Raw genomic sequence first — 27235 nt, forward strand, 5'->3', positions numbered from 1 at the left:
CTCAAGAGTCTCAAGAAAACAGAGTTCAAGGGAAACACTACATTATGTCTCATTTTACAATCCAGTACTTCCCACATTTGGTGTATACAGAACCGAGCACCACCTAATTCCAGCTGAGGAGCCTCTCTCAGGCTTTGGTGCTGGACTGACCATGGCAGCAGCCAGCCCGACCTGCTCCTGCCACTGAGCCCCGCTCCCCACCCGCTCTACCTGGATGGTGCATCAAGGCCCGCTTCCGGTAGGCTTTCTTGATCTCGTCCTCAGAGGCATTCTTGTCTACACCAAGAATCTTGTAGTAATCTTTCCTCTTACTCTTCTTCAGTTCTAACTGTGCATTTTTAAGGAGCTGTTTGTGTTCTGGAGGAAGACATTTAGCGTCAACGGATAAATCTGTTTTTGGCTTCCTTTACCAAGTCCCAGCCCAGATGCCCTGGAGTCAGAAGCCCTGTTAACCATACAAGGGGCTTTTATGATGTTTTCTTGTGGAGATTAAAAAATCTATTTACACTTAGGTTCTTCCCATGGGCCTCATCACACAGAAAAGGAAAGTGGCAGGGAGAACTGGGGACCAGAAAACAGGTGCCTTGTCCCACATTTGGGATCTCTGCTCACTTTTTCCAATGAGCTCCAGGTTCACCCTTGAATCAAACTACTCCCGTGTCCAGTTTTAGGACCTACAAGTCAGACCACACAGTTCCCTGAGGAACATGTGCTCAAAATTCTTTACCTTTTGTTTTCTCCGTCTGATACACTTTCTCATAGTCCCGTACTGCTTCTTCATATTGTTCTGTGTCCAAGTAACTGAAAAGGGAATACAGGGCAGTACAGCGACATAAATAGCAATGGCCTTTGGTATCACTCTAGGTAAAGAGGCATGGCTCAAGCAGGAGACACAAACTTTTGGCTGAGATGCTTCATGACACAGGAGTCTTAAGCTAGCCACAAGAAAAATTCGCTACCAATCCCTCAAGAAAAAGAGAGGTCTCATGCCACTTGCACCCACCAGCAAAGTGATACACTGCTCTGAGGAGAAAGCAACCAAGGGAGAACGTTCCTTCTGATTTCACTCAGAGCCACCGAGAGCCATCTGGATCACCTTAGGAGAGACAACGTGAAGGTACCTACTTGACACTTGGGACTGAAACAAGGGAGAAAAATTATCAAGTGAGACCAACGGATATGGAAGAGTTTTGAAACCGAAAGTGCCATAAACATGCGGGGCCAGCTCCAATCCAGAGGAGATGTGGGATTAGTCAGCCACAAGAAGGATCAAGTTCAAGGTGGTGGCTGCCGGCAAATGCTTCCATTAAGACTAGTCAGTCTGAGAGATACAGGTTAGTGAGACAGAAAAGGAGACTGTGAACACAGGCTTGATTCTCTTTCAGTGGCACAGAGGAAGGAAGGACCCTGACCCAAGATGGGAGGAAACCAGCTTGACAGGCTGATCGCCAATCTTATAAATGTCTCTTCCACAGAAATAAAGTAGCATTTTCCTGATGATATCACTTGCTCTGAGACTGGCCTACTGATTAAACAGACTCTTGTAGGAATTCCAGAAACAGTCACCATCAGCTGGGGAATGGAGAGTGACCATGCAGTGCAGCCTGCCACTGCACAGAGAGGTTCAATTTCTTAGACCACTGCTACACAAGCTCATCTTTGCAAACATCACACAGCACCCCCAGGCCCAGAGGCCAGGGCAGAGGGAGCATTACTGATGGGGCTGGCAAGAGACAAGCCCAACATTCTTAGGCATCTCCAATTTTCTGGCCACATCTTGATTTATGACTTTTAAAAAACGGTGCAAAACCAATGCCCCACAGATGCAGGGCACAAATGCTATTAAGAATGTAGAGAATCCATTTTCAGGATTAAGTGTAATAATATAAACTGAAATAACACAAAATTAGTAACAACTCTGGGTAAAGACTGATTTGACAAGAAGGCTAACCTGATGGACTTTCCAGACCCTTACATAATGTACTAAATAATCTTACATTACAGTTTTACTTCACACTTTTTTTAAAATCCAAGGACATCCTAACATCAAAGAAAACAATTTTAAAAAGAAAAGTAGAGCTTTAGGGAAAACGGAACGCTCTGTTCAGCCCATGACAGGAGCTGCAGCAAAGGTCCGGCCTCTCCCCACCAGTGGGGTGAGCTGACGCAGACCCAGGCAGCACTCAGGCTTCTGGGAAGGCTTCAGCCTGAGCTAATCTCCACTACTTCTCATCAGTCCCAGCTGCTCCAGAGAGCTGTTGCCAAGTTCTCAGCCAACTGTGCCCGAAAGTGCAAGCTGTGCCTAGTGGCAGGATCTCACAGCAGACCCACGCAGAGGACAGTTCTGTTTCTACCACAAAGATAAGGGGCTATCTGACCAAAGCGATTTCTGTTTATTGCATACACATGAATAAACCATAATCTTTCCTCCCGCTACCCTAACAAATCCAGAATTTTCTGTTCTCTTCCCATTCCCTGTTCAAACACTTCAGAGTGTTCCACTGAGTTGATACAGTCTTATGTTTCCAGTCACCCCCTCCCTACTAGACAGCTAGGTGAGAGTCTGCTTTTTTTTCTTTAGCAGTAACTGCCGTAAACATGGATATAGCACTTTTTATCTGTTAAAATAAGTCTTTAGCTGGTCAAAGGGTACACTACACTTCTGTATTCCAAAGCTTCCATGTGTGTCTGCAAGTGGTATGAAAAGATGAGATGACTGATAGTCTCATAGAATCTGTAATATAATTCTGTGTATGTTTGACAGATTTAGTCATCTACTTTAGAAATTCACTTAAAAAAAAAAAAAGCACTACACAGGAGAGCAGTTTTCCTATTTTTCACAAATGTGGATAATTTGGGGCACACTAAAGGGGAAGCAGCCCATGCTCTCACCACTGGTGAGACTGGGGAGCCTGAGACTATTAGCTTGCTCACCAGGCAGCAGCAGTAGCACCTGTCCTCTGGCCAGGACACCCCACGAGGAGCACGACGGCTGGGGAGGACTGGGACATAACAAATGGGTCTTCCTCTAGGACCTTTAAAAGACAGAACATTCTTCTCTGTCTGGGAAATAATCTGAAGTAAAATGGATTTGGGGGAGTGGTCTCTCTCAGCCCTTGTTCATGTTCCTGTCTGGAGAAAAGAGTCTAGTGGCTTCAAAAATAAGATGAACAAGTATGCTGCAGAGCAACCTGAATCTGAAGGCAAATCTGAGTGCTGGACCTAGGCAGGCACATCCTGGCTCATAAATAACCTAGTCAGACAAAGATATTTCAAAGGGGACTTCCCTATACTGCAGGGATGCGGAGCCAGATTAAATCCCTTCCTATGGAAGCACTGTCTTCCCTAACCCAGAACATACAGGATCGGCACAACTCTCAACTATCACAAGAGACACCTTATTCTTCCTCTTCCAAGCACCATACATTCATTCAACAAAGCATTAACTGAGTGAGCACCTACTGTGTGCTAAGCACTGTGTCAAGTTAGAGCAAAAGTGTACAACACAAAATAAAATCTCCGAAGGAAATGGATTTTAAACTTTAACAAAAGGAATTTGGGTCAGGCATCAGAGGAAACTTACTGACCGTGAGGGGCGTAAGACACAGGCATGGGAGACTGAGGGAGCTTGTGCAATCTCCTCCGCTGGAGGTCTATAAAGATAGCTCTAGGGCTGGAACAATCCCACCTAGAGGCAGGGGGAAGGACCAAATGACCTCACAACATCCCCGGGTCTGCTTCATCATCCACAATGCAATTCCCCTGGCAGGCCAGTAGCAATGCCCTCTTCCCCCCACCCACCAGAGGCACTTACCACTGAGCTCTTCTCAAGTAGGCTTTTATATAAGTGTCATCGAGCTTCACTGCATTTGTGCAGTCTTCTATTGCATCATCTAGTTTCCTAAGCTTCAGGAGAGAGAGAGCAGTCATACTTCACATCTTCGGTGACTGAGGGAGCCCAGAAGCTGTGGCCATGGCTTCAAAATTCTAAGAGGATCAACTGGTCATGCGGGCCCACTGTCACATTCATTCTTAGAGAGCTAGTCCCTCACATTCATTCTTAGAGAGCTAGTCCCTCAGAGAGCTAGTTTTTGCTAAGGACACCAAATTCAAAACTGGGTTCTTTCCTAAGTGATGGAAGCCAGGCACACTTATCTGCAAGCAAAAACCACATCTACTGCTTCAGGTTAGTGCCCAACCAGACATGGCGAGAGGAAGGGTGGTTCTTGCCTCCTATTCTTCCAGAGGCCAACTGGAAGAATAAGAATTACTGTAAATTTTTAAACCACTAGGACTCTGCAAGAGTAAGGAGCCTATTCTTGTTTCCTGATGGTTGTGTGGGACAGCACTTAGGGTATTTTCCAATGAGCAGGGTGACCATCAGTTATACTGGAGAAAAAACTAAGCCTGCCTCATATTCTCATGTCCTCAGAATCCCTCCTAAAAAAGAGTCACTTGGTTAGGCAAAAAGAAGCAACACTTGCTTTAAAAATTATCTCAACGCCTTTAGCCATTCTCTTTTTTTTTCCCTAGCCATTTTTTTACTGGAAGAGAGAATCTTGAAGAACAGGTGGGAATATCCTTCCAAACTGTCCCTCAAGTGTCCCTAAATTCCACAGAAAAAAAAGCTTGCCTCTCCGAAGTTCGTTCCTCACAAGCTGAAATATTAACCTTTTCTCTTCTCATCTGGTTTACCCTTACTGGGCAAAGTTCCCAAGACCTTTTTGTTGGCCCTTAAAAATATAGGCCCCAAGTCGCAGATCAAGTGCTTGCTTACCTTGGAATTAACCGTACCCCGATTACAGTAGAGTTTAGCATTTGTTTTTATATTGTTGGGGTCTATCCCCAGGGCTTCTGTGTACAGTTCATATGCTAACTTGTAATTTCCTTCTTTAAATGCTTTATTCCCATCTTCTTTCTTTGCTTTAAGTGCTTTGGCATTCTACAAAGAAAAGCAAGGGGAGTTTCAGTTCACATCCAGAAACCCTCAAACCACTGCAGAGAGAGTCCAGAGTCTATTTTCTGTTTCTTAGATCCAAGGATGGCCCCCTACCCTGCCCAACCCCACCACTTGGGCTATTTGTTGCTCATTGGTGCTTGCTACAGAGTGGACGGGAGAAACCGAGATTTACAAAACAATACCAATGAGACCTGTGTTACCCAGAGTTTACCTCTCTCTACTCCCCAGAATAAGCATTACTATCTTTTCTTCACTGAAGGAAGAAAAAAAGAAAAAACACTGAGATATTAAAAGGATCTGACTCTAAATTATCATATTTACCTTCAGGCAAATACAAAGTTGTCCTGAAACAAATTCTAATGAAAGAACCAAGCATCCTGGCAAGGTGGGAAGAAGTGCTATCACATTCCCTGTGATGGGCGGAAACCTTTCACCCTGTCTTAAAAGTGCAAAGAGGAAGCTTTCTTTCCTGCCCAGATCTGGTGCCTAGAACTTACTCTGCAAGCAACGCAGGCCTTCTCGTGGTCAGGAGCCATCCTGAGAGCCTGTACAAAAAACTGAACCGCCTTCTCAATACAATCTTCATAATAAAGGCAAAGACCTCGTACATACAGAGCATCGGCATTGGTGGAATCCATTCGTAAAATGTCACTGCAACAGCCAGAAAGGGGCACATTCAGCTGTGGTCTGGATTTCCCTCACCTTTACTATCATTTGGCCACTTTTTTTTCCTTGACCATGTGTCTAATATGGAAAGTATCCAAAGGTAGATTCCCAAGAACTCCTCCAAAATTACCTGTTTTCCCCCCTTATACACTATGTCTCACAATCTTTATTAGAACAGGGTTGGCAGATACAGCCCACAGGACCAAATCCCACTTGCTGCTGGATATTGTAAATAACATTTCTTTGAAATCCAGCAATACTATTCATTTATCTATTATCTACGGCTGCTTTTATACTGTAGTGACAGAGGTGAATTGTTAACAGAGACCACACAGCCTGCAAAGCCTAAAATATTTACTAACTGGTCCTTTACAGTTTGCAAACCCCTTGAGTAGAAACAAAAGAACACTTAACATCTGTTCTTTCACGTACAGGTCAAGTACCTATTGAAGTTTGTAAAACCCTTAGGTTTTCAGACCTGGTCCAACCTCTGGCTTTAAATCCCAGGAAGGTCTGATCACCCTATCTATAGAACCGTATATAACTCCTGATGTAGAGAGCTGCTGGACAGCATTTGTTCAGTGCTATCTGGCATTTCACTGCAGAACTGGCTTGACTTCATACCTGGCCACAGACTGTGCTTCTGGGTAACGACCCAGCATTGCTAAACATTCTGCTTTGAGGATTTTGAAGCGATGGCAGGCAGGGGCATATTCTAGGGCACGGTCCATGCAAAAAACAACCTATGGGGAAGAAGAAAGCAAATGAGATTCTTCATCCTGAACTCCAGAAATGTCTTTACTTTAGTCTGGTCACAGGTAACAGAGAGATTTAAGGGAAAGTAATGCCAGAGGTTTAAGAACATTCCTAAATTACCAGCCTAAACCACTGAAATGAGGAGAGCACTTGATCCAGACGATGACAACAGCAGCAAACACTTACTGAGTACTTTATACACTAACTCATTTAATGCTCGCAACAATTTTATCAAGAAAGTTGTATTACTACCCTTATCTTTATTTTTTCTGGCTTTATTATTTTTTAAATTATCTGACTGGGCCGGGTCTTCATTGCGGCGCACAGGCTCTTCGCTATGGCACATGACTGTCTCCAGCTGTGGCGCCCAGGTTTAGTTGCCCCGCAGCATATGGGATCTTAGTTCTCTTCTCTGACCAGGGATCGAAATTGTGTCCCTTGCATTGGGAGGCGGATTCTTAACCACTGGACCACCAGGGAAGTCCCTGTTACCCTTCTTGAGATGAAAAAACTAGAGATTAAAATAACTCGTTCAAGGTCACCAAAGCCAGTAAGTGATAAGAAGAGAATTTGATCTTAGACACGAAGATCCAGAGCCTATAACCCTAATCACCATGCTAAGGTGCCTCCACAGGGAATTCAATCGATAGTGACTGTGATCAAAACTCTCATTCTTGGTCTTCCCTGGTGGTCCAGTGGTTAAGAATCCACCTGCCAATGCAGGGGACCCAGGTTAGATCCCGGGACTGGGAAGCATCCACATGCAGCAGGGGAACCGAGCCCACGCACTGCAACCACTGAATTCCCACACTCTCTAGAGCCCATGCTCTGCAACAGGAGAAGCCACCACGATGAGACCACCACACACCATAACAGACAACAGCCCACTCACTGCAACTAGAGAAAGCCCTCGGGCAGTAACAAAGACCCAGCGAAGCCCAAAATAAATAAAACTAAAGAAAAAATAAAAACAACTCTCATTCTTCTAGTAGAAATACTATTATTTGCTACTTTGCATAATTCATGCTTAGCCTAGTAAGAAAGACAAGGAACAGCAAACGAGAACCTGATAGAGTCACTGCTCCCTACACCACTGACACCACTCACAGCTGCCTCCTTCCTGTGGCGCGAGCCTCACATGTCACTGACTGCCCTGGTGGCCACTCTTCCACTTTAGAACAGAATATCCAATATATTAGTCCGTCCTCAGTGGTCCTAGACTATACTTACCACGTCACTATACTAACCAAAATGTAAGTTACACACACACACAGCTCGGATTTTTTTCATTCTTTCAGCTTAATAAAGATTCTCCATATATTCCCATCTTTTTTCTCAGTTTGTTCTCTGAGCTTTCACTTTTTGTTTATCTGCTATTCCTGGGAGATTCTTCTTGAATCATATTCTCCTAGGAATAACTGATCCAACAGAGAAATCTGGAGTTCAGGGACACCTATTCCCTCTAAAAATCTGGTCAAGAAGTGATGAAGTTTGAAAACTTAGAAATAACTCAAAGTCTATCAACAGGAGACTAGTTAGGTAACGTAGACATTCATAGAACAATATGTGGCTCTAACGTAGAATGAAGAAGCTCTCCATATTAATATGGAAAGACTTCCAAGGCCTATTAAGTAAAAAAAATTTTTAAAAGGGCAAGGTATAGAACTTTGCATAGCATTATTACCTTTCATTCAAAAAAGAGAGAAAAAAAAAAGAAAATGAAGAATCTGTATTTGTATTTGTTGGGAATTCCCTGGTGATCCAGTGGTTAGGACTTGGCGCTTTCTCTTCCAGGGGCCGGGTTCACTCCCTGGTTGGGGAACTAAGATCCTGCAAGCCACACAGCACGGCCAAAATCAGTATTTGTTTATTTATGTAGACCAAAACTGTAGCAGAAAATAGAACAAGAACAGTGCTTACCCCTGGGGTGACAAATAGACAGATGGAAGACAAGTTTGGAGAAAAACTTATCACTGTTTATACTTTCCAGCCTCTGAACCAAGAATAGCATTTATTCAAATATTTAAATTTAAAAGTAAGGGAGAGTAAGTAAACACCATGAGCTGTTGCACCTGGAAGACTTTTCTGCAGTGTCAACAGTAGGGACGCTTCTCCTTGAATGACACAGGTTATACCATGGAAATTCTAAGGACCATAGGAAAATGCAGGCATTGAATAGGGGAGTCATGGTGCTAATTTCCCCCTCCTTAAACAGAAAAAGACTTAGGGGAGAGCAGTCAGTCAAATGTAAGCAGTCACACCCTGCTGCCTTTGCTAGGCTCTGTACCGAGATGGTTCGGCTCCTGGTGGGGAGTGTCAGTTGGAGCTTTAGGGCTTCACTTCCCACCCCCACCTCCCCAGGACTATGGACAGCTGCAGGCAAAGAAGATCTTTGTTTCTTACAAGTTCATCTGTTTCCCCTGCCAGGATCATAATTCTTCATTTGTGACATCACCATGAACTACAGTGGGGGGGCTGGGATGTCACAAACAGAGGATTCTGTCACAAACTGGGGATTCTGGCTCTAGGATAGGCAAGAAAGAAAAGAAACCCAAAAGACCGCCTTTTGAGACAAAGCTTTTGCTTATGTAAACCTCAGAAAACGTGACAGGAGGCAGAACTGCTTTCCAAACATACACGCACACACACACACAAAGTATGAATCACACTACAAAGACACCACGGTTACTAAAACCAATGGACAGAAGAGGGATGCTAATAAGTTAATACGGACTCTATAAGCTAATCAGATATTACCACATAAAAAGACCATCACAGTCTGTGACTTAAGAATGATTCTTAACTGTACCCTTTCATCAAGCATTTGAGGACCTGCTATAGAAAGTACTGAGCAAATTCCCACATAAGAATTGACAACTCCAGCTCTTGGATGATACAAACTTCTTTTAAGTGATCCTGAAAACTGATCCTTATCAGTGACTTTTAATCCTTTTCAAGGCCACTTACCTCCCTTTGAAACTAGTGAAAGCTGCTTCCAAGTTCCCTTGCTCAAGACCTAGAAAGATACCTGCAACTCGGATACCTATCCCCATGTCTCACACAGGTCAATCCCTTTGCCAAGTACATTTTTCATGAACTGCCATACAGCTCCATAAAGGACAGTGGTGTGCTTTCGTGGAAACACTTAACATCAAAAGGGTAGTGTTTATAGCCTGACGACAGGCTATAAAAACACTACTCAAAAACGTAAAAGGGGTCTCTACTTTTTATTTACAGCTGCGTTCAGTTCGCAGGTATTAAAGCTAGCTCTCATTATTCTAATAAAAATATGTAATCCAAACTTAATATTTAATTCCAACTGGCTTTTCCTTTACTAACCACCACACTTTTAGGCTGCTACCTCCTATCAGAAATAGGGATGAACTCAAGTAACAGACTTGTACTGCTTTTTATTACAAAGTGAAATAAAATTAAGAAAAGAAACACTTCAACAAAAAAGTTTTTTTTAACTCTGTTGATGTGGAGCAACAGGAGCTCTCACTCCTTGCTGGTGGGAATGCAGAAGGATACAGGCCACTTTTGAAGACAGTTTGATAGGTTCTTGTAAAATGTAACAAAGTTTTACTATAGGCTCTAGTAATTGCACTTCTTGGTATTAACCCAAAGGAGGTGAAACTTAAAGCCACACAAAAACCTGCACACAGATGTCTAGAGCAGCTTTATTAATAACTGCCCAAAACATGTTGTAACAAATATATCTCTGGAATTCCCCTCTGGGGAATGTGGATAATGGAGGAGGCTATCCAAGTGTGGGGCAGAAGGGCTACGGGAAATTTCTGTACTTTCCTCTCAATTTGGCTGTGAACCTAAAACGTTCTTAAAAAAATTAAGTCTTTAAGAAAAAAAGAGGGAAAGAAATGGCCAATGCCAAATTAAAGGGAAATTTATTGTTTTAGATCTTCTGTACCTTACTACTCCTCTAATTACCACACACACACACACACAGAACTTTGTGAGAAAAGTGTAGATGAGATTTTTACATAGTTGTAGTTTACCTTCCGAAAATCCCGCTTCTCAAAATCCGTTTCTGCTATTTTCTCATATTCTATGACTGCATTCGCATTCTTGAACTACACCAGAAAAATCATATAAGAGAGTTTTAATGAAGCTGTAAATTCCACAACCACAAAACCCAACAGGGCCTTGATGAATTTATTTAAAGAAAATCAGAACCACAGATTTTCACAAGTCATATTGGTGAAGATGCAGCCAAGATTTCTTAACAGAAAGGTGAAGGCCCAACCTTCACCCTCAGTTTGAACTTAAAAGTCAGAAACATAAGAACCACGACAAGATGTATGTAAAATAAGAGGCCCTGTCAGGGGTTTGGTGAGATTCTCACTAAAATGTATCCAACAGTAAACAAGGTACATAAGAAAATGGAATTAAAACATGTTTTAGCTGCTAACAATTTAATTAGGATCTGAATTCATGCAAATTTTTTAACCTCACTCAAAGCAGTTCCTTGATGCATCTGCCCATGCCCCACTTCTGCCAACTCAGAAACTCTCTACATTTCATAGATTTTCCAAAGCTGTAAATCATATTCAAAACCCCTTTTACAGATAAGGAAGCTGAGGCTCTGAGAGACTATGAGACTTGTGCACAGTCACCCAGGTGTGGCTGATGGCAGAAGTGAGACAGGATCTCAGTTCTGATTTTCAAGTCACTATTCCTCCCAAATACACCACCGTGTTTCCTCTGATACAAACAAGGTCAAGCCCATACCTCCTGCTGGGCCTGAGCATTTTTGTGATCCAGTTCTAGGGCTCTCTGGAAACTACGACACGCCGCCATGGCATTCCCTAGAGATAGGTGGCATTTGCCTTCTCGTAGATGTCCCTAGGAGAAACACAAACGGGGAAGAAAAGGAACATGACTGGCCAAGCAAAGGGACATCAACAGCAGGAACACCCACACAAAACCAACAAGGGATGAAAAGAGCCAGAGCAGCAGTTATCAGCCAGGGATGACTCTGCCTTCCACGGCACATTCAGCAGTGCTAGATATGTTGTTGCTTGTCACAACTGGGAAAGCAGGGAATCTGCTGAAATATCCTACAATGCACAGGACAGCCTCCTACAATAAAGAATTATCTGGCCCGAAATGTTAATAATGTCAAATCTGAGAAACCCTGGGCTATAGGAACTCAAGTACAAGCAACTTAGTACCCCTGAAACAGCCCTATTACATACCCGGACGAAAGTGTCATCCAACCTCACTGACTGCTGTGCATCCCCGAGAGCTTCCCGGAACTTTCCGAGCATCATCAAGGTGGCGGCTCGATTCCCATAATAGCTAGCATTTTTAGGACACATATCTACAGGAAAGGCAGAAGAATGTGAAACAAAGTTTAGCGTGGGTCACTGCTTCAAAAACTCAGGGGCACCGACACCCTCAGAACTATATCAAGACAATCAAACTATAAAAGGAATGTTGGCATGCTCTCTTTAAAGGCCATGGCCAAATTTTTGACTACTTGTGCAACGGACAGTAACAATGGTGAAATCAATTTACAAATAAAAGTTATTTAGAAATGATTTATATTTAGCTTTAAAGTGTACTGATTATCTTTTAGGAGTGACGGGTTAGCACATTTATCTTAATGATTTGTATTTTATGTAATAAGATACAAAAACGAATTTGCATTTATTGAGTTGGAGGTGCAGACGGAGCAATTTAGGTGAGAAAAATGCTGATACGAGATTAAAATACTGCAAACTGAGCATGTAACTAAGACTTGTTAATATCTACAAAGGTCTCTTTCAGTTCTGGTTTCCTCAGTGTGAAACAGATCACCAGCCCAAGTTCATGCATGAAACAGGGCACTCAGAGCCGGTGCACCAGGACAACCCAGAGGGAGGGGATGGGAAGGGAGGTGGGAGGGGGGTTCGGGATGGGGGACACATGTACACCCACGGCTATTTCATGTCAACGTATGGCAAAAACCACAATACTGTAAAGTAATTAGCCTCCAATTAAAATAAATAAATTATTTTAAAAATCTACAAAGGTCATTTTCTAAGACAGTAAATGAACTGGCAATGGCTGAGAGGATTAAGGTGGTTATCCTTCTGCCATATTATCTAGAATTTCTGGAACTGCCTTTAATTTGCCAAATGAAGAACCACCTGCTTGAGCCACAGAAAGTTATTCTTTCAGGTCACTAAACCCAAAATAGTTCACACAGTTAACAGTTATCAATCTACTAAGCAGAAAGATTACTTCTTACAGAGGAGCTATTTATAACAGCATTTGGCAAATTATTTTCAAGCATATTCCTTCTCACCTATGGCTTTTGTATAATAGTTATAAGCTTCATTGTAATCTTTCTTGGCATAGTAGGCATTTCCTTGTTCCTTGAAAGACTCTGCTTCTCTGAAAAGGAAAGAGAAAGAGAATCATGTTACTATACCCAGGGAATGACCTCTATAATCTCATGGGAGCAATCTTTTGGTCTAGAGTACCCGGCACATAGAGCTGAAAGTTAATGTGATACTTGAAGGAATTTATAGATTTGTTCAACGGGCTGATGTACCAAAAGGAGGTGCTAATGAAAGAATTTAATGTACAGGAGACAGGGATCAAGACCATCCCCATGGAAAAGAAATGCAAAAAAGCAAAATGGCTGTCTGGGGAGGCCTTACAAATAGCTGTGAAAAGAAGAGAAGCGAAAAGCAAAGGAGAAAAGAAAAGATATAAGCATCTGAATGCAGAGTTCCAAAGAATAGCAAAAAGAGATAAGAAAGCCTTCTTCAGCAATCCATGTAAAGAAATAGAGGAAAACAACAGAATGGGAAAGACTAGAGATCTCTTCAAGAAAATTAGAGATACCAAGGGAACATCTCATGCAAAGATGGGCTCGATAAAAGACAGAAATGGTATGGACCTAACAGAAGCAGAAGATATTAAGAAGAGATGGCAAGAATACACAGAAGAACTATACAAAAAAGATCTTCATGACCCAGATAATCACGATGGTGTGATCACTCACCTAGAGCCAGACATCCTGGAATGTGAAGTCAAGTGGGCCTTAGAAAGCATCACTATGAACAAAGCTAGTGGAGGTGACGGAATTCCAGTTGAGCTATTTCAAATCCTGAAAGATGATGCTGTGAAAGTGCTGCATTCAATATGCCAGCAAATTTGGAAAACTCAGCAGTGGCCACAGGACTGGAAAAGGTCAGTTTTCATTCCAATCCCAAAGAAAGGCAATGCCAAAGAATGCTCAAACTACTGCAAATTGCACTCATCTCACACGCTAGTAAGAGAAGGGAATGGCACCCCACTCCAGTACTCTTGCCTGGAAAATCCCATGGATGGAGGAGCCTGGAAGGCTGCAGTCCACGGGGTCGCTGAGGGTCGGACATGACTGAGCGACTTCACTTTTCACTTTCATGCATTGGAGAAAGAAATGGCAACCCATTCTAGTGTTCTTGCCTGGAGAATCCCAGGGACGGGGCATCCTGGTGGGCTGCCGTCTATGGGGTCGCAGAGTCGACACGACTGAAGTGACTCAGCAGCAGCAGCACATGCTAGTAAAGTAATGCTCAAAATTCTCCAAGCCAGGCTTCAGCAATACATGAACCGTGAACTTCCTGATGTTCAAGCTGGTTTTAGAAAAGGCAGAGGAACCAGAGATCAAATTGCCAACATCCGCTGGATCATGCAAAAAGCAAGAGAGTTCCAGAAAAACATCTATTTCTGCCTTATTGACTATGCCAAAGCCTTTGACTGTGTGGATCACAATAAACTGTGGAGAATTCTTCAAGAGATGGGAATACCAGACCACCTGACCTGCCTCTTGAGAAACCTATATGCAGGTCAGGAAGCAACAGTTAGAACTGGACATGGAACAACAGACTGGTTCCAAATAGGAAAAGGAGTACGTCAATGCTGTATACTGTCACCCTGCTTATTTAACTTATATACAGAGTACATCATGAGAAACGCTGGACTGGAAGAAGCACAAGCTGGAATCAAGATTGCCGGGAGAAATATCAATAACCTCAGATATGCAGATGACACCACCCTTATGGCAGAAAGTGAAGAGGAACTCAAAAGCCTCTTGATGAAAGTGAAAGTGGAGAGTGAAAAAGTTGGCTTAAAGCTCAACATTCTGAAAACGAAGATCATGGCATCCGGTCCCACCACTTCATGGGAAATAGATGGGGAAACAGTGGAAACAGTGTCAGACTTTATTTTTCTGGGCTCCAAAATCACTGCAGATGGTGACTGCAGCCATGAAATTAAAAGACGCTTACTCCTTGGAAGGAATGTTATGACCAACCTGGATTGCATATTCAAAAGCAGAGACATGACTTTGCCAACAAAGGTCCGTCTAGTCAAGGCTATGGTTTTTCCTGTGGTCATGTATGGATGTGAGAGTTGGACTGTGAAGAAGGCTGAGCGCCGAAGAATTGATGCTTTTGAACTGTGGTGCTGGAGAAGACTCTTGAGAGTTCCTTGGACTGCAAGGAGATCCAACCAGTCCATTCTGAAGGAGATCAGCCCGGGATTTCTTTGGAAGGAATGATGCTGAAGCTGAAACTCCAGTACTTTGGCCACCTCGTGCAAAGAGTTGACTCAATGGAAAAGACTGATGCTGGGAGGGATTGGGGGCAGGAGGAGAAGGGGACGACAGAGGATGAGATGGCTGGATGGCATCACTGACTCAATGGACGTGAGTGAGTCTGAGTGAACTCCGGGAGGTGGTGATGGACAGGGAGGCCTGGCGTGCTGCGATTCATGGGGTCGCAAAGAGTCGGACACGACTGAGCGACTGAACTGAACTGAATGAAAGAATCTGAGTTTTTCGGATGCTATATTTTTTGGTCACTTTGATACATTCAAACTAAATCAAGAAAACTCTCCCATGCTGCCTGACCTCCCTTCTCACTATCCCTACCTTTAATCATTCCCTTAGGACAGACACCAACTTACAGACACTCTCTCACAGGGATGAAATTTTTATATTTATGTCCTTTCCACTGTGTCACAACTTCTGCCTCTTGAGCAAACTGACAAAATCAGTTATAGGTAATTCCTTTCAGGGGTAACTGATTTCTCAATGTGAAATGAGTCGTATCCTTGGAATTTTGATGATTTATTCTTTCGAAAACTGGCTCATGCATTGGTCACCAGAAGGACAAACAGCAAAGCAGGTGACAAAGATGTTAAAAGCATAGCATATTGGTGTTTAAGATGGAGGACAGAGCTGAGTGACAGGAGACACACAAAATATCGGCTGCCAGAGTCATACTCTAAGAGGGAACCGCCTACTGGAAGTCTCTCTGTCACATCTATGTGGATGCTTACTGCTCCCCTGACCATCCCTCTAGTACCTTGCATAACACCCAATGGGTAATATAAAAAATTCTGCCCTACTCCAAGATCCAATTTTTGAAGCTGTGCCATGAGACAAACTATACTTTCAAAAAGACAATGATATATAATGGGGAATTATGATTTTGACGAAAAAACTAACATCAAATCAGATATGACCAACAATATCTCAAAGAACAAACTTGTAACCTATATCAGAGATACCCAAAATCACTCTGATGAATCACCCTAATGACCAACCTGAATGACAATATTTCTTTACCAAAATAACTAAATATCTGGGCATTTCTGTTCTAAGAAAGAGTAACGAAATTTCTTTTTGCCTTTTTCTTTAACACATGCTAAGAGCCCAGTTCAAGGGCTGCCTGAAGTGAAGATGAAAGTACAGTTGTTAACCTTGGTGATGGTACAAGAAGTTTACAGCTTGATTCTGTGCACTGCGGCACCTGGGAGATTTGTGATTTTATTTACTCATGTATTTTAAACTATAAACTAGTAAAGCCATCTTTTATTGAGGCGATCTCTCTTTCCAGTTTTTTCCATCACTGCCCTGGCAAGACCCACTAACATGAAAGGTCTGCTAGCAGAAAGGAGAGGCAAAATGGGGGACTCCCTTGGCAGTCCAGTGGTTAGGATTTGGTGCTTTCACTGCAGGGACCCAGATTCAATCCCTGGTTGGGGAACTAAGAAAAAAAAAAAAAAAGAACTCAGAAAAAGAAAAGGAAAATGACCTATAAATGTTGACAGATTTGATCTGTGATGGATTTGAATAATTCTATTATACCAATTGTCACAATGCCATAAAGAGGCCATCTGCTATTACAAGTTCTCAAGGAGGATCCCCCAAGTGCAAGACTTATAAGACCAAGCACAATCTTTCTACATGGTGAACACCATACTGTAACTGTCAATTAAGCCAGGCACTACAGAAATGATGAAGAGCCTATCCTTTAAGAGCAGACATGCCAGGGACTTCCCTGGTGGTCCAGTGGCTAGGACTCTGATCTCTCAGTGCTGGGGCCCTGGGTTTGATCCCCAAATGGGAACTATATCCCACATATTACAACTAAGACCCTGTGCAGCCAAATAAATAAATAAAAATAAATATTAAAGAAAAAAGAGCAGACATGCCAAAAGACTGAAGAAAGGACTTCTCCAACACTGGATGTCACAAGTTGAGTCAAACCACTATGAAGAAATGAGAGGAGAAAATGCAAAAGAAGCATTAGACCCAAACTGTATCTGAGAAGACCTAGCCTTCTCTTCAGTCAGCCAGTGGCTAAGACCACACAAATTCCTGAGCAAAACTAAAGGCAGCTGGGCACTCAGATACATGTTGTGTCAGTGTAAAAAGCTTGTTAGTCAAAGATCGAACAATCTGGAGAGCTACAGAGAGGTGCCCTTTCTTTCCTGAAAGAGAAGGAGGCCGTAAGTTCAGCACTGGCTTTCTATCCAAGATTCAAAAGATGACTTCTGTGGAAAATCAGTAATCATTACTGAGGCCAGGTACTTTCCATATATTATCTTATCAGGTGAGTTTCATTATTCCCATGTTTCAAAGGAGGAAATTAAGGCTTTGAGGTTAAAAACTGGCTGGAGGTCAGAGTGTAGACCCACACCTGTCAGATCCCAAAGCTGAGCTGTACCCTATCTACTATACTGAGCTCTCTTTAATACTCACCTCTAGCTATTGCCTGAGACTTTAAAAATTAATCTGTAATGCTAAGAACAGTGAATATGAATTTCTTTCAACTAAGACACAAAATAGCCCCAGCGTATAAAATCCAACTCCAGACAGGCAATCTGGATTTAAATAAGCCAAATGACACTCCTAACAATTAGTCACAGAGACAGCAGGGCTTCTTTCCCTTTAAGATGCATGACCTAGTGAACTGGACTTTGCCTCCCCCAAGAAATGCATTTCATTTTAGTAAATGGTGAGTAGATTCCATTCTAGAGCAAACAAAGCGAGTAATGTAGAGTCAGCCCACAGCAGAAAGAACAAGAAGAATTGTGTTGTGACAAGTTACCATGTTTTTAACCTCACACTGCACAGCATCAGGCCAGAATTAGCTATTCCCACACAACTGCCTCATGAAAAGGACTTATTTTCATAGAAACATGGTTGATTAACAGCTGCCTAAACAATGGGCACTTAGTGCTTTTAAACTGAATGCTTATTTTTTGCCTCCAGGTCCAACAACCAAAGCGGAGTCCCTCCTTCACTGTGAACCTCCCCACCAAATACGCGATGAGCTCTGACCAATGGCCTGACCCTGAGAGACCAGCCTAGGAAAGAGTGGATCTTCAGAATCCAGCATGGCAGCAGCAACAACTGAACAAGGCCACATCAGGAACAATTCCAGGGTCAAATCCATTCAAGTCCTGCCTGGGAGTCTGAGAAAGGGCTGAAGCTTGTTCAAGTTGCCCCTACAACCAAGGGACTGAAGGATGAGATGTCAAAGGCACAGGACTGGAAAAGGAGGAGAGCTGGTTAACACTGGAACTGAGGGCAATCTGGCCGTGGCATCTGTCACTCCACTCAACTGCCAGTCAATTAATTTGAGAACCAAGTGAGGTTACATGTACCTAACTGAAACACATCAGTACTAAAAAATGAAGAATTAGGATTAATTGGGTTCACCTGGATCAGGTTAAAAAAGGAACAGATTCAAAAGGGACTACATTAAACTACATATTATTTTTATGGCTGCAAAATAAAATTCAGACTAAACCCTGAAATACAATACCACATCAAAATACACACTTGGTCACAGCTGACCCGATGTCACTATTAACATCTACATTGTATTTCTAGTGCATTTTCAAATTTTCAAAACATTTCCAATGAGGACCCAATATCGTGTGTCTTCCAGTAGAGGAAGAGCTTGTGAGGCACCCAAGGGGGCTGCACAGGTCTCCTAAATCTTCCAGTCTTAAGTTTTCCCCAACTAGATCCTGTTAGTGGCAAGGTTTTTGGGTTAAAACTAATTTATCCAGTTCCACACCCAATCCCTGGATCAACTCCAGGCTGAATAAGTGTCACTTCTCTGATTCACTAAGAGATGCGGGGAATGACTACCTCCATCAGACCAGACCTTTCACTTTAATAGTCAGCAACAAATCCCTGTGAAAACAGCTACTGAAAGGTTTTCCAAAGACTCTGCTCTCTCTGGATGTATGATGGGAAGGTGTCCCACAGCAGGATCAGTGCCAAAGGGCCCGGCTGCCTTCCCTCCACAGACAAAGGTAAGGAGAAGACACTCCACTCTTGTTCTGCTTTGCTACTTTAAGGAATATTTCTTTACTTTTCAGAAATAACTTCATCAATCAGAAAGCTGCAGCAGGAAAACCTGCTCTTCTAACACTACATGTGCACTAAAAATCTGTACATCCTCTGATCGTGCGGTTCCATTCTCTAATTTAGCACTCATTCACCACAGATGCTAATTACACCAACAAAGCCTGCCAAGGGAATCACTGGGTATCACACAGGTCTTAGCAGGGCTCAGCATCATGTGATCAAATCAGACAACTTGGGCTTATGATCACCAGCCAACTTTGCACATTTACAACTCAGCTCAATTAAAAACACATTAAAACACCAAAGCTGAAATAGAATGTGTCCCAAGTTAGATGCTCTATAAAAACTTCAATTTTCTCTCTAAATACTTCCACGTTGAACACAAACAATACCTTTGCCTTAGGCCAACTAGACTACCTTCTAGAAAAGAGAGGAGTATTTAGAAACTTCACTCAGCTCTCACTTAAGGCAGGATTCACTGGCAAGTAGTTTTTTTTGTTTTTGTTTTTTAAATGTCTCAACATTACTGGGTTCTCTCTGGAATTACGTCATAGGTATATTTGTAATATACCGTTTTTAGATATATTTTACCCCAGTGCATGAAAAATAAAGACTTCACTACTCTACATTTGCAACTGAAGCAATACTGATTGATTAGATTTCTGAATGATTAAAGTGGGGGGGTGGTGGGTGAACCACTGTGCTCTTATTTCAAGTATTGGGCTAGAATAGACTTTTCATAAAGTTCAGTTCTTCCAACAGCCATTCATAACAGTTTAAATCAAAACATATGTAGCAGCTTGAATGAGGTTTTTTGTTTTTTTTTCTTTGTGTTTTCCCCATGTATTCTGCTACTTCAGAAGTGGAATAAAAATTTAGCTTTGCTAAAATTACAACTCAGGACAAAATGATTTCTTGTTAGAGCAAAGGAGTGTTAGGGGCCTCTGACTTGGAGACTATTTTACTGGCAGGAATAACTTTATAGAAAAAGATATCTTTCCTTTCTTTACCTTCAGGCTTTTAATAATAATACTTTATACTGTCAATGAGTCAAATAGCCTTTATCCATTTGTACTGTATTTAGTACTTCCAAAATGTCACCCTTACTCTATGATTGTTGCACCCATGTCTTTTATTCAATCAAATTTACTAGTTGCCCGTTGATCTAGAAATGCCCTCCATCCTTCAGAATTTACAGGCTCTTGGCCAGTTTCAGAGTAGAAATTCCTTCTTCCTTCCCACAGTATGAGCCTCTTGTCCCAAAGGCATGCCACAGGGGCTGGGTCATGTGTACTCTCTCTGACCTTCATGAAGAGCAAAGTAACAGGAGCCAGAAGCGTTTCACTCCAACTTACCAAATGCATATTATTCTATTTCTTTCTGTTTAGTCCTCTAACCTAACAATTTAAGTTTCACATGAATAGGTGGAAGTTACACATGACCTGGAACAAATGTCATGGACAGAGAAGCCTGGCGGGCTACAGTCCAAGGGGTCACAAAGAGTTGGACATGACTTAGCAACTAAACAACAACGCGATTCCACAGATAACAGTGTTTTCGAAATGCAAAGTGCTGCATACTGATTGCAAACAAAGGCCTCATAAAGGTCCAGAGAAAACAGAACGTGGTCTCTATCCAGCTGCTACATGTTGGTAAGGGTGGGCTGCTGCTGCTGCTACTAAGTCACTTCAGTCATGTCCGACTCTGTGCGACCCCACAGATGGCAGCCCACCAGGCTCCCCCATCCCTGGGATTCTCCAGCAAGAACACTGGAGTGGGTTGCCATTTCCTTCTCCAATACATGAAAGTGAAAAGTGAAAGTGAAGTCGCTCAGTCGTTCCTGACTCTTAGCGACCCCATGGACTGCAGCCTGCCAGGCTCCTCCGTCCATGGATTTTCCAGGCAAGAGTACTGGAGTGGGGTGAAGGGTTGGGCTACCCAGCTTCTTTTCCCCAATCTTCTGCAGACTAGAAAGTGTCTGCTTTCACTTAAAAGCCCAGTTAAAACATCTGCCCTCCCCCAGAAAAGAGAAGGAGATGGAGATGAAGAAAATATACCAGTTCAAATTGTCCTGTCTGGACACTCACAGGAGTCTCAACAGGGGCAGAGCCAGAAGAGACCAAGAGGCGCCAAGGGCAGACAGAGCCACAGACTACACGAGGCAACAGCGCTCTCTACTGCTCAAGCAGGGAAGGACACCAGCCAATGCACCGGAGCCCGCTGTGTGGTCTACTCAGTGGGGAAAAAGAGGAAGCGAGGAATCAGTCAGGCTGGACAGAAATTCCATCACTGAAGGCAGAAGGATATTCTCAAAGAAATAGTGAACTCAACTTCAGTAAATACTTATGCTAGTTCCTTAAATAGGATGTCAAAATCTGTGGCATCTACTTAACCTCCATTTACCCCTGGGAACAGGAGACCCAACCATAAGGCTGTTTTTGAGAAGTGAGCTTGGTAGAAGCTACTCTGAGGACACCAGCCACTGGCTTTTCAGCGTTAGCCAGAGACTTGTTTTCAAAATATCTCCCCGAATCCATCATTTTCTATCCCTTGGTTTCCCATTCTGTGACATCTCCCACTACCCTCATAGGGACACTATCATGCATTAAAAATCAAGAACTGGGGAATTCCCTGGTTAAGACTCCACACTTTCACTACGGAGGGCCTGGGTGTGATTCCCAAACAGGGAACTAGGATCCCTGCAATCCTAGCTGGGCGATGTGGCCAAAAAGTCTAGAACTGAGGAACTACAGTTAAGAAAAAGGCTGCTTTCCAAGCTGTTTTTATGTGTGTATGCATATGTGTGAGGGGGGTAGGGGGGAGTGGAGATGGGAACCGTAGTCAGGCATCGACATTGCCAACTGTTATTTTGCTTCCCAAGTTTTCTTGGTTCTTGAGTTCATCAGATGGTTGATAGTCTCAGAGCAAACTACCCAAGGAAGAATTCTCAGGACAGCAACACCAATAAGACAAGGTCCTGCTTCTCTCAGACACCCTCCCCAGAAGCCTAATATTAGAATGAGAAGGGACAGTTAACACTTCGCTTATCGGACAATCTGGCCTCCCCACACAAAGTCATATGCCAATAGAAAATTAGGTCTCAGAATCAGACTTTGAAAGTCAAATATTCCTGCTCATATTACCATTCTCAAAAGTCGCAATCACTTATATCCCTGCCATGGTGGGCTAAAACACAGAAACTGCTGTTTGGACCTAGCATGGGGAAGGAAAAAAACTGTCAATCCAATAAAATGAACAGACTACTGGAATAACGTGCATGCTGAATCCTGTTCTTACTGCTGAAATTAAGACAGTTTAAAAGAATACCTGGAACGACCTCTAAGTAACTTCCACATCACTCAGCACAGGAGAAAGGGGACCAACATTAGTGAAGTAAGGGAGAAATGGGCTCTCAGAGGGCCTTTGCATCAGACCACAAGGCACCCAGGCAGCCACCGACCATTGTTCTCCAATCTCTTAAAGACCTAGGGAAAGAAAGCAAAGGCAAGTGCCTACTAGGCAGATTTTAAAAACTTTAAAACTACTAGCTTCAATGACTAAACCAATCCCTGATTGGTTGGAATGTACAATAAGCCTGGGCTTTAAGCCAATCAGAGTTCTGGTCGTTGGGAACGAACTAGACAGTAGAGCAACTGCCACTCACTCACATTTTATTGAAATTGCTCAGTTTACCTGGCTTCAGTTAATATGCGGATCTGAATTAAAGCAGCAGGGAGCAGAGACATCCTTCCTCCAAACTCTACCTTTGCTCCTGCTATGATTAATTAACAATTTTGCCACTTGTTAGTATCGGGGTGCAAGCAATTATTTGCTGGTATTCAGGATTCTGTATTCCTAGGCTTAGCCCTTCCTTAACCATGACTTATTTGTCCCGTGTCCCATTTCTTCATGGGACACACATGAGTATACCACACATACTTAGAGTATACCAAAGTGAAAATGAATGCTGAGAGCAGTTTCTCTCTGATTGGGGCTCAAGGTCAAAGAAAATTCCCATTCACCTTGCATGCTTTGTCTAGCTGCCTGCCCTGGAACTTCAAGAGAAAATTTAGGGGGACAAAAACCTAGGAATTTGAAACAGAGTGGGGAAGAAGGGGGAGAGGCATCCCGGCAAGCTCCACAGTTAAGGCCACAAACTCCAAAACACCCCAAGGAGCTGCACTGAATAGCAACTTCTGGATACGGATCCAGGGTTCAGTGCTTCCCACGACCAGTATGCAGAGAGAAATAAAAGGCGAAATTCCAAGAGTTTAGTTTACAATACCGAGGTACTAAGAAAGGGCCTCATAATGACTGTTCTTGCTTTTCTCCATTAGGAAAAACAGATACTGAGAGGATCAGCCCAAGGAATCAGGTTAGGATGCCCTGCTCCCTGGTGGTTCAAGTGGTGAAGAATCCGCCTGCCAACGTAGGATCACTGGGTCGGGAAGATCCCCCGAAGGAGGAAATGGCAACCCACTCCAGTATTCTTGCCTGGAACATCTCCTGGACTGAGGAGCCTGGTGGGTTACAGCCCATGGAGTTGCAGAGTCCAACACGTCTGAGCACGCACTGAGCACGCACGTATGCCCTGCTCCTCAGTCAATGGCTCTTGTAGGGTCTTCCAGACCTCACTGCCCAGTCAGATCCCCAAGGGATATGCTGAGACACAAGTGCTTCTTCTCTTGATAAGCAACTTGAAATCCTTCGATTTTACCATAATAAAGACTACCTACAGTGACCAAACTGCTCCCCAATCCAGGAAATGTGAGCTGAGAGCCTGCACTCAAGATAGGCATTCATATATCAAGTAAAACAATCAGCAACTTCTCAGGAAAATGAGAAGACCTTAAATTAGCTGAAATAAACAACCTCAGAAATTGAGTCCTCTGGGCTTCCCAAGCAGCTTCGTCTGTTCTGGTGGGCAAAGAGAAATAATAATCCTCATATTCAGAAGCCCGATCTATTTTGGACTGCCAACTAACACACCTTTTATTCTAGCCTCTCAGCTATGAGGGAAAAAAGAATTTTGTACAGAGGAACAGGCAAAAAAATGGAAGTCCATTTCTTTCTCTCTTGAGACTCTAAAGCTAAGGAAATAAAACATGCAGCTATTTAAAATGCTACAACCATGAGGTCGAACATCTTGAAAGCTCCTCACTCTTCCCTCTGTGGGACTATGACAATTCAGAAGCAGGCTACCCTAGGGCCGCAATACAAGGAAGAACTCCTTGCTGGACTTTACAAAAACAACCCAAGAGAGAACCATCAACGCTCCTGTCCCCAAGTGAACTGGGACTACGACTGTAACAAGAGACAACACAAACTTGGCCAAAAACTAACCAAGTCAGGTAGTAAAGGGCATCTGTAAGAGACATACCTATCCCTGCCCTCTGCTGTGGCTACACAGGAGGACTCCAGGATACATAAAAAATGTAAAGCCATCTTCCTCCAAAACCTCTAAGTCACCACTCCATTTTCAGCATTGGAAATCTACACGTAAACAAGGCTTTTCCTTACTAACAAGAGTCCAATATTTACCCTCCTAAGGATGTCTTACAAGACAGAAAGTGAAACTGTGATATTTTTCCTTATTTCATTATATTTTCCTTTTGACTTTTTTAAGTGATACACAATAAACATATTTTATTATGTTTTAAAAAGATCTATATGTTTAACATACAAGTCTATTTCATAAGAATGCTTTTGTTTTTCTTTCCTTAGTGGTAGCTAAATCCATGTATTTTACACTCAATGAAATCTTAAACTCCATGAAATAAGGCAGTTAACATAAGTTAACACCTTTCCTTATTCTGTTAACTGCTTGCAAATATCATGTTTTTGTGTGTGTGATGTGGGGTCCCCAGGCGATGCAGTGGTAAAGAATCTGCCTGCCAAGGCAGGAGATGCAGCTTCGATCCCTGGGTCGGGAAGATTGCCTGGAGGAGGAAATGGCAACCCACTCCAGTATTCTTGCCTGGAAAATTCCATGGACAGAGGAGCCTGGTGGGCTACAGTCCGTGGGGTCAGACTGGGCAGGCAGGTGCTATCACCTGGTCACATTACAGCATCACCTGTTTTACCTTTTCTTATGACAGAATATGGAGATGGCAATGGCACCCCACTCCAGTACTCTTGCCTGGAAAATCCCATGGACGGAGGAGTCTGGTAGGCTGCAGTCCATGGGGTCGCTAAGCGTCAGACACGACTGAGTGACTTCACTTTCACTTTTCACTTTCATGCAATGGAGAAGGAAATGGCAACCCACTCTAGTGTTCTTGCCTGGAGAATCCCAGGGACAGGGGAGCCTGGTGGGCTGCCGTCTATGGGGTCGCACAGAGTCGGACATGACTGAAGTGACTTAGCAGCAGCAGCATGATAGAATATCCTCTAAGGCTGAAATTTTTTTTAAGGAAAAAGATTTGCTTCACATAGGGGCTTTGACATGAAACTCAAATTAGGGACAGTGCCTACATCAGAAATTTATACTGAATTCATTTTAAATTACATATAGCCCATCCCAGGGACCTACTAACCTGCAAACCACATTTTGTCAAGGTTCTCAGCTCCCAACAAGTCAGGAACTTGAGACAACTGGCTGCAGTACCCACCCTTAAGCTAGTTAACCATTCATTCTGCCTCCTTGAGTACTTATGTTTCAAATATAGATAGTTAAAAAGAAAAAAAAAAAAATCTCAGAATCCTGATTTCAGATTTCATGAACTAACCACAACCACCACCTCAAACCACCCAGACTGAAGCCAGAATGGCCTTGGTATAAAGATACGAAGTATGTGGGAAAGAGACTGTGGAACTGTAGTCAATTAACTCGTGGTTGATAAAGAGAGGGCTCCAAACTTCCAGAAGCTTTTTGTTAATTCTGCTCCATGTTTAGGACAAGTATGACTACCCACAACTGTGTTCCAGCCCCACTTCCAATAACCTGCCTTAGCTGTAGCCAAAATCCAGAGTGTTCTCGAAAACCACTCACTCAGCAGCTCCCTTGGCTGGTCCGGACTGGCAATCTCGAGCCACTGCGGCTGCCCAGCAGCGCCAACAGCCCAAGCAGCTGCCCTCCTCCTTGCTGCTTAACTTAAAAAACAGCCCTGGGTAGAATGAGGATCTTCGGAAGGGTGGAGGGAGAGGGCTTGACGTGTACAGCATGAGACAAAACCCCTCACCCTTCTTTCTCTATCACCTTCCACTTCTGGGGTAACCGAAGGGCCACCAGGTCAATCATGGAGACACACACAGTCACCTCGGGCCCAACTAGTGCTCGCTGGGGTACGATTACGGAGGAAAGGGGTGAGGACAGCAAAAGCTCTGCAGATGCAAAGGGCTGACAGACAACAAGGCACAGAAATTAACAAGAGAAGGAGGGGGTCTGGGGAGGTGTAAGAAGGCATCATTATCGCGGTGCCGCCACCTCCACACCGCAAAAGACCTCCAAGATCCCCTCAGAGATCTGGCCTCTACGACGAGAACGACCTTCCTCTCTGCTTGGGGTACAAGGCCATATCTCAGCTCCTCAGCAAGGCGGAAGCGGGAGAGGAGGGCAAACCTCCAAGAGCGCCCCTTCAGGGGGTCCATCCGGACTCAATCTCAGATTGTGGGGGGGGGGGGGGGTTCTCGGAGGGCGGGGCATCGCCTCTACAGGGGTTGCACCACAGCAAGGACGGGGTTCCCGGAGCCATGGAGCTGAAGCTCGCCTCTTCCCCTACCCTGCCACCCAGTTACCTCTTCGCCTCCTCGTCGTCTAGCAGCTCTGGCTCGGTCGCCGCCATTACCACATCGCACTCCGCGGCAGCCGCCATCTTACCGCCGGGACCAGAGAGCCGGGTGGGAGGTCGGCGGTGAAGAGCACTTCCGGTCGGAGCATCGAGCAGCTCACCGGCGCTGCGCCCAGAGGGGCTCCCTCGGGCCCGTCTACCAGCGAGAGGCTCTGCTTCGGGCCAGAGCGGCCTCCCGCCCCCGGAGGTCCAGGGTGGTCTCCGCGCCGGGGCGGGGGGCCAAGGACGGTTCCTGTGCGTAGGGGGCGCCACTTTACCCGTGGGGCCGAAGAGGGTATAGGAGGGTGTCGCCTCTCTAGGCTTCGGCTTTCCTCAGTATTCTGAGAGCTTCGTTGCCATAACAACTTCCAATCCTAGAGCGTCTCTGGTGATGCTCCGGGAGTCTGAGTTGGG

The 27235-nt window shown here is 43.8% G+C and overlaps 1 protein-coding gene across 2 annotated transcripts in view; it reads right to left on the minus strand.

Moving 5' to 3' along the window:
• DNAJC7 (DnaJ heat shock protein family (Hsp40) member C7) overlaps positions 1-27018 on the minus strand; it is a 29922-nt gene extending 2904 nt beyond the window's left edge. The window contains exons 1-12 of one of the 2 annotated variants that reach the window (XM_070773478.1): positions 26790-27018; positions 12693-12781; positions 11599-11723; positions 11132-11245; positions 10399-10473; positions 6251-6369; positions 5458-5611; positions 4778-4942; positions 3815-3906; positions 3588-3688; positions 728-801; positions 235-357 (exon numbers count right to left, since the gene is read on the minus strand). In XM_070773478.1, coding sequence (XP_070629579.1) covers positions 325-357; positions 728-801; positions 3588-3688; positions 3815-3906; positions 4778-4942; positions 5458-5611; positions 6251-6369; positions 10399-10473; positions 11132-11245; positions 11599-11723; positions 12693-12781; positions 26790-26866 — 1218 coding nt within the window. In that variant the 5' untranslated portion in view covers positions 26867-27018 and the 3' untranslated portion in view covers positions 235-324. Of the gene's footprint in view, positions 1-210; positions 358-727; positions 802-3587; positions 3689-3814; positions 3907-4777; positions 4943-5457; positions 5612-6250; positions 6370-10398; positions 10474-11131; positions 11246-11598; positions 11724-12692; positions 12782-26789 lie in introns of those variants that run through there. The other variant, XM_019981398.2, reaches the window with a different exon arrangement.
• Between the last annotated feature and the right edge of the window lie 217 nt (positions 27019-27235).

Source organism: Bos indicus, chromosome 19, assembly GCF_029378745.1.
Source record: "Bos indicus isolate NIAB-ARS_2022 breed Sahiwal x Tharparkar chromosome 19, NIAB-ARS_B.indTharparkar_mat_pri_1.0, whole genome shotgun sequence".
NCBI lineage: Eukaryota > Metazoa > Chordata > Mammalia > Artiodactyla > Bovidae > Bos > Bos indicus.